A 16,542-nucleotide genomic window follows, 5' to 3' on the forward strand; every position below is an offset into this window, starting at 1 on the left:
GCAAGCAGCGAATCTTTGAGCAGCAGAAGCAGCAATGGTGCTATGCATTTTGATTTCGACCTCATCGCCACCAGCTCAATGACGAAACATGGCCTCGGAGATACGCGTGCGGTGGCAGCCGCGTCCACATCTTGAAGGCCATAGATGAAGAGAGCGCAGTAAACATGGGCCAAGGTGGTGACATTGGTGCTGTGCAAGATTCTCCTGATGCCTTCCCGCTCTGGTGACGTTTCATGCGCGCAGCGCTGCATAGCCAGTTGTTCACGGAAGACGAAGTCTCGTGCTACTTTGCACAATGCAAATTGTTACGCATGTATATTGTTTGCTGGCATGCGTTCCATGCATACATGTCTCTTGGATTCCCTCTGTACTTGCGAATGGCACATGTAAACAAATGCCTGCGTACATGTGTCTGCGGGGCAAGGATTTAGCGTGATATACGCTTCGGCTGAACCTTTATTCAACTTACTTTATTGCACCCGATATCGGTAAACAAAATAGCAAGGCTAACATTTGTCCGGGGCACTGCCTGCCAGATGGGTCGGTGTGCGAACACGGTCGGTGTCGCATCTGGCCGCAGCCTCAGCTTTTTCAAGAGTATCCCAAACTCGGCGAGCGATCGCAAATCGTTATTGTAGCTGACTGGCGCAAAGTGTTCCGAGAACAAAACAAAAGCGTCAAATGGGCGCTAGTCCTTCCTGCCTACATTCGTCTCCCAAGCCTCGCGCTTGACAGGCTCCTCGGGGAACCTGAGGTACAATACGAAGCACTCCTTGCTTCGTTCGCTCTGGCACCCCGCAGCGCTACGTAGGCGCCTGTGGTGGCACAGTTTCAGCCGCTGCAAGTTGAACAATTTCAAGGCATGCTGAACAAAGCAGAAGTTTCCCTCATGCACCAACCGCTGAAACGCCGATTCTTTGCCGGAATGTACATGCTCGCTTGGCAAGCAGGTATCTTGTGACATGAAGGCTCACGAGCATACCAGTGTTGCTCGACTGTGATGCTGTTCAAGTGTAATATAAAAGATTCAATTTCAAGCTACGTGTTGGCTTAAATGCGCTAAAATTTTGCCAACGTGTTCTTGAACGCACAAGGATTACTTCGCACAATACAGATTATGATTGAAAATTGGGTGCCGTGCCCCCTTTAGGTTTTAATGTCACACACACGTACTTATTGCTGTCATGTGGAGTGACTGTATGCTTAAGAAACATCATGTCGCTACATATACACATTAACACTTTGCTCTTATGTCCATCTTCACGTAACCATAGCTGGACGTATCCGGAAAGGCAAAATGGCGATGTGAAATTTGACTTGCATATCACAATCATTGGGAAGTGGTATTTAAAAACCCGTTGCCTAAAGTCAAACATGCGGCCACTTAGACCTCGAGCATTCGATTGCATTATAACAGAATGATGCCTCTTCTGTTGCAATGTCCAGTGTTTTATCTTGAGAGCCATGATTGCCACCCTTATTTTAGAGCCACTAATAGCAGCGCCATAGCATCTAATGCCTTCATGACAGATAGGGCAGTTGACGTTGCCAATCCGGATTCGCAGTGTTTACATGCTTATCACCTTTTCGTTTCCAAGCCTCTCGTTACCCTCTTGGCCCTTGACACCGAAGAAATATCTCCACCTGATGCCCGTTGCGGTATCGAAGGCCACTCAGCAGCCAAAGAGGTTGGATACACATACGCCTCATTCCTTGGCAGGTGCGGAGGTACTGAGGGAGGCACACCTTGTGTGTGCAGGCCTTGCTCTTTCTGTGGCATGTTTTGCAGCCAAGGATGCAAAGGAAGTGCCTCTTTCGACCTGAACTTACTCTGGAAGCGGCGACGCCGTTGCCACAACCAGCACCTTTTCTTGCAGTAGGAATCAGCAGGCCTCCTTGTGCGTGGAGTTCTTTCTGACCATCTTTATAAGAATTTGGCTCTCCTCTGCCACTTTGGGGCAGTCCTTGGATGTCGCTTCAGGGGCTCCGAAGCAGTTTGCACATTTCATGGTTTCAGCCGCACAGGATTCTATCTGATGAGTTCCACCACATCTTCGGCACGATGCAGGATTCCTGCACACAGCACTCACGTGGCCCAGCTTGAAACACTTGTTACACTGTAACGGTCGTGGAACGTATGGTCGTACTGAGTGCCTCACATACCCTACTTTGATCAATGCTGGCAAAGAGTCTGACTCAAAGACCAATTTGATGCACTGAGAGCAGCCAAATCTTTGAATGTCGGATTCACGCTGTCGATGATAGTAGAGACTGCAGGTCTTCATCCTTGATGTCAGTGTCCACGTATGGTACAACACCTGTGCAGGTGTCCTTCCCGTATGCTAGGAATGAGCGAACTGGAATGTTGCCAACTGCTTGAATAGCTTTCAAAGTCTCCAATACTGGTTGAGAATTCAGGTCCACCATCAGAATGTTCTTCCGAGCGTTAATGCGGATTTCTCTCACATGTCCTGAAGCTATTCGATTGAAATATTCTGTCAGTGATTGCCTGTTCAGCGAATCCATATTCGCTCCTGCTGTAGTTGGCGTGTAGCCACTGGAGAAGACCCATTCACCACATCTGCTTTTATCAGTGTAATCACTGCCTGTTGACATCCTGCAAAGCTTGCACTTAAAGTGGTGTGATCAGAGTAGCATGTAATCACTCTGCGAGTCCATCTCCGCTGCTGTTGAGCTGTCAGATGAGTCCGGAAGCCTATAACCGGTGATGCTGCGGTTTCCCAAGGGCTGGGCTACTGCCATAGGTTACATTTTGTCGCATAAAAACGTATACAGTCAAGGCCGCTTATAACGAACCTGAGCATCACGCGGCATCTGTTAATTATATCCTGAAGTTTGTAGTAAGTGGACCACAGCTTAAAAAATAAAGTGGCTAGTCCAAACACAAAATTTATTTCTTTGCCAAGAAGTCCGTGATGATCGTCTGTTTCTGCAGTGCAAAACCAATGAGGGTGGTCTCCAGGTAATTTAAAGCAGAAGCGTGCTCTTCACCGAAGCCCTTGGCATAGACAAGTTGCCTGTGGCCCTCTATGTAGCCTGTTGTTACAGGTGTGCTTATGGGTGCTGGCTCCGAAGTTTCATTGTCATCCAATTCCTCTGCATCGCTCTCCGCCCGCACTTCACAAACAATGCCCTCGACCATGCACGGTTCCACAATATCAGCGTCTTCATCAGCTGAAATAAAGTCATCCCAACCAGTGTCGTGGCCCCCCATGTTAGAGTCGACGACGCGCTGCCACAAATTGCCGCCGGACTGATCATCGTCGGAAGCATCAGGCTCGGCATCAGGCACTGCGTCGATCAAGCCGGTTTTGTAGGAATAGTTACGCGTGCAAGCAGCCGTCACCTCCGCCCAGGCTGCCTTCACCATCTCACCTGCTGAATACAGTGAAACTTGAAGCAGCAAGTTGGCGGCCAGGCGGTCAACAGTGATGAGCATGCCCTCCACAATGTGGTGCCTATATGACACCTTAAATGGGATTATTAGGCCCAAATCAAGCGGCTGCATTATTGAACTGGTATTGGACGGCAGGAAAAGTAGAGTAACTGCCGTCAGAGAAGTTTGCGAGTGGTGCGCTGCGCAGTTGTCGAGCACGAGCTGCACGCACCTGCCTTGCCTCTGCATGTCGCAGTCAAACTTGCCCAGCCACTCTGCGAATAAATCGCGCGTCATCCACGCCTTAGTATTGTGCATGTAGCGTACTGGTACATAGCTGCAAAAGCAATGGTGCTTCTTTGATTGTCTGATTACAAAGGGCACGTGCCGGTCCCTGCCATTCATATTAGTGCACAGTACTGTAACGCGTACATTACTGTGCTTGCCGCCAGCACATAAGCCGCCTTTCATGGCGTGCGTCTTGTCCTGCAGCATCTGATAAAATAACACAGTTTCGTCTTGTGTTATACACGTCCTGCTCCGCGTAGCTTGCACTATTGGCTCGGTGTCATACAAGCCAAGTGGCAACGTCTTGGTCATTTACTGAAGCTGCCTTGCTGACAATCGATTTAAGAACAATCCCATGCTGCACTTTGAATCGATGTAGCCAACCATTGCCTGGGCAGAAGCCAGGAAAATCTAGCAGGAATGCAAAGCTTTTGGCTTTGCCCAGTATCATTGGTCTGCTTATTGGAATGTTGCGAGCCTGTGCATCCACGAACCAGTTAAGCAGCATGTCCTCTACGTGCACATAGGTGGCCTTCCACAGGCATTTTCTGTTTGTCAAGTCGGCGTCAGAGCTGGCGATCTTTTCCTTGTTCTTTAGAATCGACGAGATGGTTGATTTCGACACATTGTATTTCACCAACTCGCAGTTTTTAGCACCTTGAGACAGTTCTGTCAAAATTGCTCACTTCGTTGCCATGTCCAGCACTTTTCGTTTCATGACTGCTGTAGGCACGGCATTCCTGTCCACCATCCTGAATACAACTCGGACCCGACTAGAACGAAGCATGGAGACTAGTCTGGAGAGACCTGACTCACGGTAACGGCCAGAAAACAAAATTTCTGAACATTAGCCGGCGCCATATCGCACCCGCCGAGACAGCGAGGAGTTGAAAGAAAGAGTGAGGGGAAGGGAGCGGAGTTGCAAGGAAGGGTACGAGGACGACCTTGGAAGCCACACCGACACTCGTAGGCAATGTGTGATGGCGGGGAGAGGGTGGCGGTGCACAAGATGTACAGATCGCCTGCGAGGAGGCTTGGCAAAACAGACCATGTGTGCAAAGGGGTCGGAGGTCATCGTTATTTCGCATCGCGGCACCAGGTGTATACCGTCCATTCGCTAGAACCAATCAGCAGGGCTCAAAGACGTTCATTATACATGTGATTGTACGCCATTGAAATAATGTATATTTTGATGGTCGCATCGGTCTCATTCATTTGAAGCGAAAGTTCATCTTAAGGGGAGTTGTTGTATGTGCACTCGACTGTATGTACAGATATTTACAAATAAGGTGAGTAGCACAGGCATAACACCAGCCAAGATGGCAAGAAGCAACCTCTACCTCTTCTTCATTGATACCCACTTAAGGCTGCAGTCTTCTTCTTCTGTCTTTAGGCAATACTAGCAGCTGAAGGAATACTACACATTTGGATTAACCAAAGCAAGAACTCCTTTCATTCAAAAAGCTGGTGGTTAAGTGAAATGGCAGTTAAGTAGCAGTATAAAAAGAGAGATAAATAATGTGTGAAAGGCAGTCACGTTATCCAGGAAATAAATATCCAGTCTGCTACCCTGTGCTGGGGAAGAAGTAAGGTGGGATAAGATTGCACTGGAAAACTTTAATATGGTCCTGCAGGATGTGCTTAGCATGTAGCGGGCGTCTCCCTCGTAGGGACCAACAGGGAGTACCTGGTGACCGCTTCGCGGGCGTGCTGGACGGCCCATTGCTGGCTGGCCAGTAGTGAGCTTCTGAGGGACTTCTCCCACTAGTCCGAGGTAGAGTCGGGACGAGTGTTTCTACACACCCAGAGCGTGTGTGCAAGTGTTGCCGTGTTTCCACATGAGGGGCATGTGTCGTTAGGGTACACATCGGGATGACAGAAGATATAAAGCACACAGAGAGAGGAAGAGCGCTTTTAAAAAATGCACACATGCGCACACATAAATGATTGCGAGATTGTTCAACTAGGTTACTTCAATGGAACACCAGTAGTGCCTTCATCGCCTTGTACTGTGTAGCCATGCTACAAAAAAATGTGGCAGAACCCACCTCATGATGACTGTCCACGGTACTGCGTTTAGCATTGAATCAGTATAGCTGCACAATCTATTGCCACCATCACAACGGGTTATATAGTGTTAGGTGTACCGTACTTACTGAAATCTAATGCGCACTTTTTTACGAATAGAGTATGACCCTAAATCTGCGTTACCATATCGGAATCGGTATTTCAAAATGGCCGCCTCATGCGCGCTTCGAGCTTTGCTGCCGTAGCCTCCTCCGTGTGCTACAGTATATATGCTTAGGCACTGCTTCCTTTGGCTTATGTTAGTGCACCGTCTGTCTTTCCATTTTCTGCATTTGCTCTATCAGCGTGGAAGTGGCGACTGCAAAGACATGCCTAGTTCATCATGATGCCACGATTAAAAAGAAGGCAATCACGTGTGTGGAGATGGACAGACGTCGGGCCGCATCACAGGCTTTCGGAGTTCCAGAAACTTGCGTGCGGTACTGGCGCAAACAGGAGAAGCCTGGAGGAAGGAAAGCCCCAGCCATGCTTAAGAGAGTGTGGTGAAAGTCACATGGTGTTTTTTGCGAAGGAGCATTGGGACTGGTATGCCAAACATCAACGTTGCCATAGCAACTGCACTCCTAAAGCTCTTGCTGCTGCTCTCGTCCTCTGAAAAGTGAGATAAGATTTTTCAGCCTGTGTCTTTCTCACAGCACATACTGTTCGCGATACAAGCTGAATTTGGAGTGTGGTGTGTAAACCTGAAAGCTGTGTTTTCGCTATGTGTGTGTGAGTGTGAGCCAGCTACAGAGACACTCAAGCAATAACGGCGTGAATTTTCGTCGTCTTCTTCAACGTGCCACCGAAATGCACAGGAGCACGTCTGCTTGACTAAAGCTTCAACAGTAGTTTCATAGGCTTGGTTTCGACACATGTCGTCAGCACACACTTCTGGCGGCTCGTAGCAACGCAAGTTCATAGCTCGCGCCTATCTGCACCGCCTAGCTGATTGGAGGGGCAAAGGGAGATGGCACACCAACATGGCTGCATTTCCGGCTTCAAGAACATGGCATCAGGGCCTCTCCTATTTTGTTTCTTTCCTCCATGCTGCATAGCCACAGCCTTTGTCAGTCGCCATTTTGGTCAAAAATGCAAAGTGTCACGTGTAAATTAAACTTGAGAAACATGGTGCGATTTTGCATGTGATCCATCATAGGAGGTGTCGGAATCCAACTTGCCGCACACAATGATTCAGGACAAATAGTCCAAAGTGAGCAGTGCATAGCTTTGCCCGGGACCGACGCCCCTGCATGGACGCTCAGAATGACCTCACAAATAAAGGGAAAACAGACATGTTTGCACAGCCCTCAAGTTTTAAACAGGACACTAATATAAATGCAACTATGCGAGCAGCGTAGACATGTTTTCGCAAGGGCACACTTGCAGTGTCGGCTCCTTTGACAGCCACCGGTGACTAGGAGCCGGCAGGTCTAACTCGCAGGGCCATTGAATCCGAGACTGATGGCGCTTGCAACACGACTGCATCCATCTCATAATAAAGTGCCTATGTTGGTTAGCACAAGGTGTACACAATTATATTGTACTTAAATTGCAATATATTCCATTTTATCGACGTCGATGGACGCAAATGAGCAAGCCGGGCGAGTCTACAATCACTGGGAGACAGCATAGGCCTAACTTGCTGGTTGCTGGATTCGGGGCCAACAGCCCTGAAATTTCGCTCCACGACTGAGCAAGGGCCCCTGCAAACTTTCTTGGATTATCTTTCATCATACAGGGTGGCGCTTGCTTAGAATTTTATGGTAGATACTCGGCCCCATGAAAGTCTGTGAAGTATTCTAAGAATGCTAACAATTTAAAATTTGTAAGTTTATCTAGAAATTAAACTCCAAGCTAAATGTAACAGCAAGATAATAGCAGCTGTTCTTTAAAGACGTGCCCTTGGACTTCTACTTGCTGTAGGCACACAGTGCCTACGCAGCGTGCCATATTTGTTTGTGGATTTTCCGGTGATCTCATGCCTTCATCTGCAGGTGGACTTCAGAGGAAAGCTCTACCTGGCCCCCTTAACCACGGTAAGCAGGAACTTCGATTGTTTCTTTATGTAAGTCAACAGCCGATTTTCCAGATGCTCTACTTTTCGTACGCCTTCACGGCACCACCGCGCACCCCATAGAGTCAATGCTTGGGCATGCTTGAGTACACATCGTCAGTATGGAACCGTGGACGTGACACACTCATACAGTCCCTAGAGGCAATACAAGATCGCTCAGCCTGTTTCAACAACTATAAAAGAACTACGAGTATTACTAACTTTAAAGCTCTCCTACACCTTCCACTCTTATTAGACCGAAGAAAACTATCTCGCCTATGTCATTTCCATAAAAGCTACTATCACAACTCATATTTACGTTCTATGTTCAACTGCCGCCATACATTTCATCTCGCATTAACCACCGTGAAAAGGTAAACATTCCGCACTGCATCACCACTGGCTTTTCATATTCATCTCTTCCCCAAATGAGCAAAGATTGAAATAACTTACCCACATCACCTACAAGCATAACTGGCACCGATAACCTTAAAACAACACTTCAAAGTTTCATTTGATAAATAATGTTGTGATTTAGGTTGTTCTGTATAATAACTGCTGCTATGCCATATTTCTTAAGTTATGCCTTGTATTTTATATCTTATATGTTCTTTCTGTATGTTATGCCAATTATTTATATGTAAGCTATGCCATGTATTCTGTTGTGCTTTCCATGTTTTTGTTTACCATTCTTACCATGGCGTTGACCTTTTATTTGAGTCTTTTGCTTATTTGTGTTTTGTATCTATAGGTAATGAAGTACGTGTTACTTGCCTTTGTATATATATTTGCCCCTCCCCTTTGCGTCACTTAAAAACGACGTCACTTAAAAAACGCTCGGCAGCATGTGAAACTATTAGCTTATAAGACACTCATACGACCCAAACTAGAATAGGCAGCAGCCATTTGGAGCCCTCGCCAGACTTGCCTCGTTACCGCCCTTGAGGCATTTCAGAATCGGGCCGTCCGGTTCATTCACTCCGCTTTTTCATACGATGTCAGCGTAACTTCATTAAAAGTGGAATCTGCCATACAAACCCTTTCCCACCGCCGTTTAATCACCAGCTTATCATTATTTCACAAATTCTACCACAGCATACTCAATCATGCACCATATATCTTGCCATCATCACGCATATCCCATCGCATAGGACATTCCTTAAACGTAGCTTGTCCACACACGCGCACTATCACTTCTGCATCTTTTTTCCCTCAAACAGCCAAAGACTGGAATGGCCTTGCACAAAACATCGTTTCTATACCCAGCTCATCTGCCTTCATAGCAGAAATTGCCTCGCATTATGCCTTGTAACATTTTGATATTCTTTGTTTCTCATATTCTTTGTAACCCACCCCTTATGTAATACCCCGAAAAGGGGTCTTTAAGGAAAGAAAGTGAAAGTGAAAGTGAAATGTACAACTGTGCCTTGAAGATATAATAAATAAATAAAAGGGAAAACTGTCATCTGCCCAAATGTAGCACGAAACTACAAAGGAAACCCATAGGGGTTTCTCAGAAAGAACGCCTCGCAGCTGGGGAAAAATTCGTCCTGGGCCGGGATTTGAACCTGGGATCTATGCCCCTCCAGGGCGGTCACTGTACCATCTAAGCTGACCAGGAGGCTAGCAGATTGCAGCGCGAGAGTGACTGCCCCAGAAAGGCATTGGTCCTGGATTTGAATCCCGGACCAGGACATATTTTTTCCCAACTGCAAAGCGTTCTTTCTGAAAAACCCCCATGGGTTTCCTTTGTAGTTCCGTGCTACATTCGGGTTCATGAAAATTTTTACCTTTTCATGATACTTCCTCCACCTAGCAGGATTCCACAGAACCGAATTGCCAAATAAATAAATAAATAAATAAATAAATTATAAGAACGTCTGAAATTTCAGACGCAAAAGCCCAGGTTTTGCCGTCCGGTTTCCCGGACTTCTTGCCGTAACCGCAGAACCAAAATGGCATTAATCGAAGCCACCACCGCCACTTTGAAACGGCACTTTCACAACTTTGAAACGGCACAGCAACGTTGAAACGGCACTTTCACATGTAAATCCGCTGGCAGCAGTAGCCGCCACCGCGGCAACGCTAGGCCTGGCTGTTTTCACGTTCGCTACAAAGCTTCTTACTGTTTGGGACCGCGTTTTTCATTGAAAGAATTTGCCGCTGTCAGCAGTGGCACTCGCTTCGTGTTTGTAATTCTTGGCAATGGCTTCGAAGCTCGGAAAGCATGAGGCGTTGCATAGACACCGACTACGGGGTGGCTCCGGGGCTCAAGCCCCCTCCGCACTTTTCCGGGGGAGGCTGAGCCCCCCGGGGCGATGCCGAAACCTACTATCCCCCCCACCTAAAGTGTTATTACCAGAGTTTTGTCACCCACGTCATTTGAGGTTTCTTTTTACTTGTCTCTACCTTCTCACCAAAAATTTGATTGGGGCTAATAGCTTACTGCATCATTCTTGGCGTGGACGTGCACGGCTTCCAATTCATAATTTTGCTTGATTTCTTCAACTCCTGACAATAAGATGATTAGCGCATTAGAAGCATCAGGGGCGGCTGGCTCATACGTATTTTCTCACTTGGGTATTTCTCACATTCAACATTGTTTTAAATTTCCACTGTAAACACCATGCACATACACAATATATTTAAATATATACACAGGACAAAGTCTGTTATATTTTCGAAAGATGAGGAGGTAGCCAACTAACAATTATACTTTTAAAGGTATTGGTAGACTATGCTTAGAGAATGAATATGTTGCTGTATGTTCACCTCATTTCAAATTGCTTTGCGTGCTTTTTTGACCCTGAAAAAAACCTGCAGATTTCAGTGACCCCTTCGGCAAAGTCTTTTATCAATGGCGTGTAAATTGCACATAATTGATATGTGTTTGAATATTGCTTCTCTTTCCAGTAAACGCTCAGTGGCTATGGTGTTGGGCTGCTGCGCACGAGGTTGCGGGATCGAATCCCGGCCACGGCGGCCGCATTTCGACGGGGACGAAATGCGAAAACACCCGTGTACTTAGATTTAGGTGCACGTTAAAGAACCCCAGGTGGTCGAAATTTCCGGAGTCCCCCACTACGGCGTGCCTCATAATCAGAAAGTGGTTTTGGCACGTAAAACCCCATAATTACAATTATTTCCAGTAAACGATGCTAACGACTCATGAAACAAAAAGGAGAAACTCTTCCAATAAGTTACAACATTTATTTGGGATGGAAACGGCGTCCCTTGCATGCAAAGGTCACAAATATATACAGGCGTCCCAATTAACCCTTTGAGGGTCGATCTTTTTCGCCATGTGCGACCGCCCAGGGTCGATTTTTTTTATTGCAGATTCCAATTCTTCTTAGGGACTTATTTCGAAAAAATTTACTGTAATTTTTCTAGGGTGACCGTAAAGTGAGAAAAAAATCTTTTGCATTGGTATATATGCACTCTTCATTCATGAATAACAACAATAAAAAAGGAAATAAACTTACCAGAATTAAAAATTTGATGCATTTTTATGCACGTAGTTCAAGGCTTTGAAAATTTACACATGAGAATATTTCGCAAGTCTCAAATGTTACTGCTTTTACACTAATATCTACGTCCATAGCGTAATCAAACTGTGTAGGTGCACGCACTCAAGAAAACTGTTTGGTTGTGTGCCCATCAAAAAGAGCAACACGTGTGACAAACTTCCGCTAATCTTCATCTTATCGCCAACCAGCTAGGGCAATTAGTTTTCGAGAGTCTTAAAAAGAAAAGAAACGGAAACGCATGCACGGCGGCATCCTTCCTATGCACACCCCTGTGAGCACTAAACGAGCGAGAAACAAGTGGTCGCCCTTTGAGCTATTAGTAACAAGATAGCCATCACTTTTGAGTGCAAAAAGCCGAAACTGCCCTCGAAACAAAATCCAAACGGCTGTCCGCACGCGCCAATGCGCGAGCGGTAGTATATAGATGCGCGGGAGGAAACTAGCGCTAAAACAAACCGTGCAACGAAAACTGAAAGAGTGAGGCGCGCGAAAAAAAATTCCCTGTATCCCCACATAGTGGCAGCACATGACAGAAAAGAAAAAGTTAGGAAATTGGCACACTTTTTAAACGTACAGACAGCTCCGTAAATATATGGCATCAACCATTTTCGGACTTGTTCGCGGCGCCGTATATTTACATCATTGACCGTCAAAGGTTTAACTATGATGCACTAAGATGTTTAAAAAAACGTGCTATACTCTAAGAAAACCTAGTGCATATTGTTTCGTGTACAGTGTGTTAGCTGCCAGTAATTTTTTCAATACTGAGATTTATTTAGCTAATTGTAAATAATTATCTAACACTAGAGGTACTATCCTAATAATAAAAGTGTCAATAAGGCATTTGTAGGCACAGCCAAGGAACATCTAACTGTGGTATTTCCAGCGACGTACTAATCGCATACAAATTTTTTTCGACTGATAAATAAACCCCACAAAATATGAAAAATACCATGCGACTACGCTCCCATCCGCGTCATAAAGCTGTGCCCTCGAACAGGCTCCCTCTGAGTTAGCCAGAACTAAATAAAGGAAATAAATAAAAACATTGTGATCGAGCTAGTGCCCTAGCTGCTGCACCCCGGTCGAAGTAACACATCACATTTGGTGCTAGTTGGAAACAAACTGTGATAGCTGTTATCTATCACGTTTTTGTGACGCCTGCGGCAAAAAGGACGTTCCATGTCCACTGCCAAGGTCTGTGAGTTGTGGCACTGGCCAACACTCCCAGGGTTCTACTAGGAAACATAAATACCCAAGAAAGTGGATGGGGAAACAGCACCGCGGTAGCTCAATTGGTAGAGCATCGCACGCGAAATGCGAAGGTTGTGGGATTGTTCCCACCTGCGGCAAGTTGTTTTTTCTTCCACTTTTGTTTCCATTAATTTATCGTTTCTTTATTTCATTTATTAAGCACAAGTAATTTCCCCTATGTTGTCATTGGTGTCAGTGTTTGTTGGCTTCATATGATGTGATTAATAAAAAATCGGGTCCCTCGGTTAACCCCCATTCTTCTCGTTTATATATATACATGCACAGGCACTTGTAGGTTGATGATGCACGTACGGAAGAAACGATGACCAATTGCACTCACTAGCCTTAAGGTGTTTGAAAAAATTATTAACCTTCGCCTTGTTTACTCTTTGGAATATAACTGTATATTGGACCCTCACCAATCTGGCTTCCGAAGAGCGAGGTCTACAACTGATAATCTTGTTCCCCTTGATTCGTATACTATAGGTGATGCATTTGTACCCAGCCAATGCTATCTATCTCTATTCTTTGATCTTGACAAGGCATATGATACTGCCTGGCGATGAGGTATTCAGCAACACCTGTTGTCCTGTAGAATTTATGGTAGTACTGAACATTCTGCAAAATAACCTGTCTGAAAGGAAGTTCTGCGTAAGAATTGGCAATGTATTATTGCGTGCTTTTGTTCAAGAAAACGATGTACCACAGGGAGGAGTGCTAAGTTGCACACTTTCTATAATTGAAATGAACTCTCTCCGTTCTGTTATACCATCTATGGTGTCTTATTCTGTCTATGTGGACGACATCCAAATCAGCTTTAAATCTTGCAACTTGTCCATATGTGAATGCCAGATACAGTTAAGTGTTAATTGGCTCACCAAATGAGCAGACAAAAACGGGTTCAGACTCTGTGCAGAAAGGCTACCTGTGTGCTGTTTTCCAGGTGAAGAGGGGTATGTATGTCCTGGCCCTTGCATCACGATGAATGATAGAAGCCTGGTAAATAGAAAAGAACAAAAATTTCTGGGTGTAATCTTCGATACAAAGCTAACCTTCATGCAGCGTATAAAACAGTTTAAGCTGAAATGTCTTAAAACTATAAACCTTTTAAAGATTTTATCTCACCAGTCGCAGAGAACCGATAGTTATTGTCTCCTATCTCTTTTTAAAGCCCTGTGTTGTCACGCATAGACTATAGATGTATTGTTTACCACTCACCATCAAAGACAACACTTAAGCTACTCGATCTTGTCTATCACTTGGGTATCCTCCTGGCACTTGGTGCCTTTCGTACAAGCCCTGTTCAAAGTCTCTATGCAGAGTCGGATCAGTGGCCACTGGATTATCAGCGTACATATCTCGGAGTCACCTGTGCAATAAGAATCACGTCGCTAAAACAACATTCATGCAAAGCACTTATAAATGGTCAGTCCACAAATCAGTTGTATTTAAACCGGCCTTCACACGCCCCACTGTTCCCGTTAGCAGTAAAATCTGTTCTGGAAAAACTCGCAATAGTTTTAACAGATCTGCAGGAAAGTGACTACGCTGAACCCATCCCACCTTGGGAGCCATGTCCACTCACCTGTGACTTGCCCTTTCCAGAGCTTAACAAAAACAGTTGTCTAGGTGCCCTCATCCAGCAACATCTTTTGGCCCTTGAAGACAAGTATAGATCTATGGCATTTATTACTGATGTTTCAAAGTCTGCAATTCGGTATCATGTGCAGCCCATGGCCCAAACTTCTCCAACTCTAAAACCTTGCATAACCATAGCAGCATCGTTACAGTGGAAGCATACGGTATTCTGATCACTGTTGACTGCATAGTACAGCACAAGATACAAAAGTCTATAATTTACACAGATTATTTAAGCGTTGTCACAGCCCTGTCCTGTGGCAAAGCAAGCCGAAACTCTGTATTAAACAATCACCTGAAACGCATTCACGTAACGTATAAACAAAACCTTGCTCTTATTGTATGCTGCGTGTCAGGCCACTCTGGGATCGCAGACAATGAAATGGCGGACAAAAATGCTGGACAAGCAGCTCATTGGAATACAATTGATGTAAGCTGGGTACCTGGGGTAGGCATGAGACCTGTGGTATGAAAGGCGCTCCGTAATTATTGGCAAGCTGAATGGGACAAGGAAGTTGAAAATAAGCTGCACCTGCTTAAACCACAGTTAACCAAATATTTCCCACTGAAGCTTGATAGACACACCGAAGTCACCCTGGCACGACTCAGAATAGGACACACTTATGGCAAACACAAATATCTCTTGACTGCAACTGACCCACCGACGTGCACACACTGCGGTGAGAACCTAACCGTCCTACATATCCTCATTCAATGTCCTGAACTTCACCGAGAGCGAGTAGCTCATTTTAGGGAACTCTACTCACACCATATGCCCCCCTATCCCTCGATGTTCTTATCAGAGGATGCACTTTTTAACTTTAAAAGAGTGCTTAATTATCTTGCACAAGTTAACTTTCTAGACATCATCTCATTCCATCCTAACCATCAAATTGTGCCTCACAGGTGAGGTACAATCTGATGCACAAAAGTATGTCCGAGCTCTCGCACTTCTTCGTAAGCAAGAATTGTACAGCAAGGGACTCGGACAATCCACAATAATTTAACATATGTGCCTGTAGCCAATGCGTTTAAAGCTTTATATTTATTTTAGTAATTATTTTAGAACTGATGCACTAATATCTTAAGATCTACACGTAAGATCTATCTTACGTGTAGGCCTCTATGCAGCCTTTATTTTAGGTCATAGTCTAAAGTCACAACATTGCTAAATCAAAACACATGTCCTGGTGCTCTTTGGCCTTAAATGCCCTTGCGCCAATAAACTTCAGTCATCATCTTCATCATGGAAAAAACGATCCTTTATTTTCCACGTTTCGACCGGGGTTCGGCCCTCGTCAGGGAATACATAAACAGTATCAACAGTATATGTAAAAAAAAAGTCGTGATTGGGATGGCTGTAACAAATTCCCTTATATATATTTATTTATGGGGTTCGAAAAGCTGGTCGGGCTCCAGCCCTCCCCCCTAGAAAAATGAAAGCTTTCCGCATAAGGGGGGGGGCGTTGCGCAAAGCAGATTCTCGAGTCAAGTCAGCTTCGCCTCAATATAGCAGTGTTATGCAGCAAAGCATACGCGAAGTATTGCGATGAAGCATATCAAGAGTATGAAGGGGCAATTTTCACAGGACGCAGTATTTCTTAAATGGACACCAAAAGGGAAATACTGCGTCGATGTGGACTGCTTAAGTACCATTCCAGAAACCTCGCATACAAGAAAATTGCATCTGAAGGGTCCGAATACCTTTATCACATTTCAAATCGCCCACCACCCAACTGGGGAGTGGTGACTTTGCATACCCCATCACCACCCTTTGATGTCGTCGGTGAGTAAAACGGCACCCTTCAGACGGTGGTACACTTTTTAGCTCAAAACACAAACCCACGGCTATGGAGAAATCGAGTCAAGTTGGATTCGCCACTGCAGCTGCTTTTGGTCAAGTGGCGTGGACTGCTTGGGTGTCCCGCGACATCACATGGCCGTGGAATTCTCTGCTACTGGCACTTTGTGCGAGTTTTGCGAGCCAGCAAAAACGGCACAACACTAGGCGATAACGAAACTAGTGAAACGCGAAAGCGTAAGTGGTGCAGAATCGAGCAAAGCTGAAACCTTTCAACCGCCTGCGTCGTTGTCAAGGGTAATGTCAATGAGTTTTTTTTTTCCAGAAATGAAATAGAATGGACAAGTAGCGTATTCTTTCCTCTTATAATGCAAGGCAATGATAGTTTTATAAGGAGTGGTTGAGTACTAGTGGCAGATTTTAAGTGAGGAGTGCCTTCACCATCAGGCAAGTACTTGAATGTACCGGCGGAGTCTCTAATCATGTCCTGCATTTAACTAAATTTCTCACT

The 16,542-nt window shown here is 45.3% G+C and overlaps 1 protein-coding gene across 2 annotated transcripts in view; it reads left to right on the forward strand.

The window, feature by feature from the left end:
• Window positions 1-16,542, forward strand: part of Dus3 (Dihydrouridine synthase 3) — a 99,967-nt gene that overhangs the window by 16,984 nt on the left and 66,441 nt on the right. For both annotated transcript variants that reach the window (XM_055075916.2, XM_050187049.3), the window contains exon 5: window positions 7,750-7,791. In XM_055075916.2, coding sequence (XP_054931891.1) covers window positions 7,750-7,791 — 42 coding nt within the window. The remainder of the gene's footprint in view (window positions 1-7,749; window positions 7,792-16,542) is intronic.

The sequence above is a fragment of the Dermacentor andersoni genome, chromosome 2 (assembly GCF_023375885.2).
Source record: "Dermacentor andersoni chromosome 2, qqDerAnde1_hic_scaffold, whole genome shotgun sequence".
Taxonomy (NCBI): Eukaryota; Metazoa; Arthropoda; class Arachnida; order Ixodida; family Ixodidae; genus Dermacentor; species Dermacentor andersoni.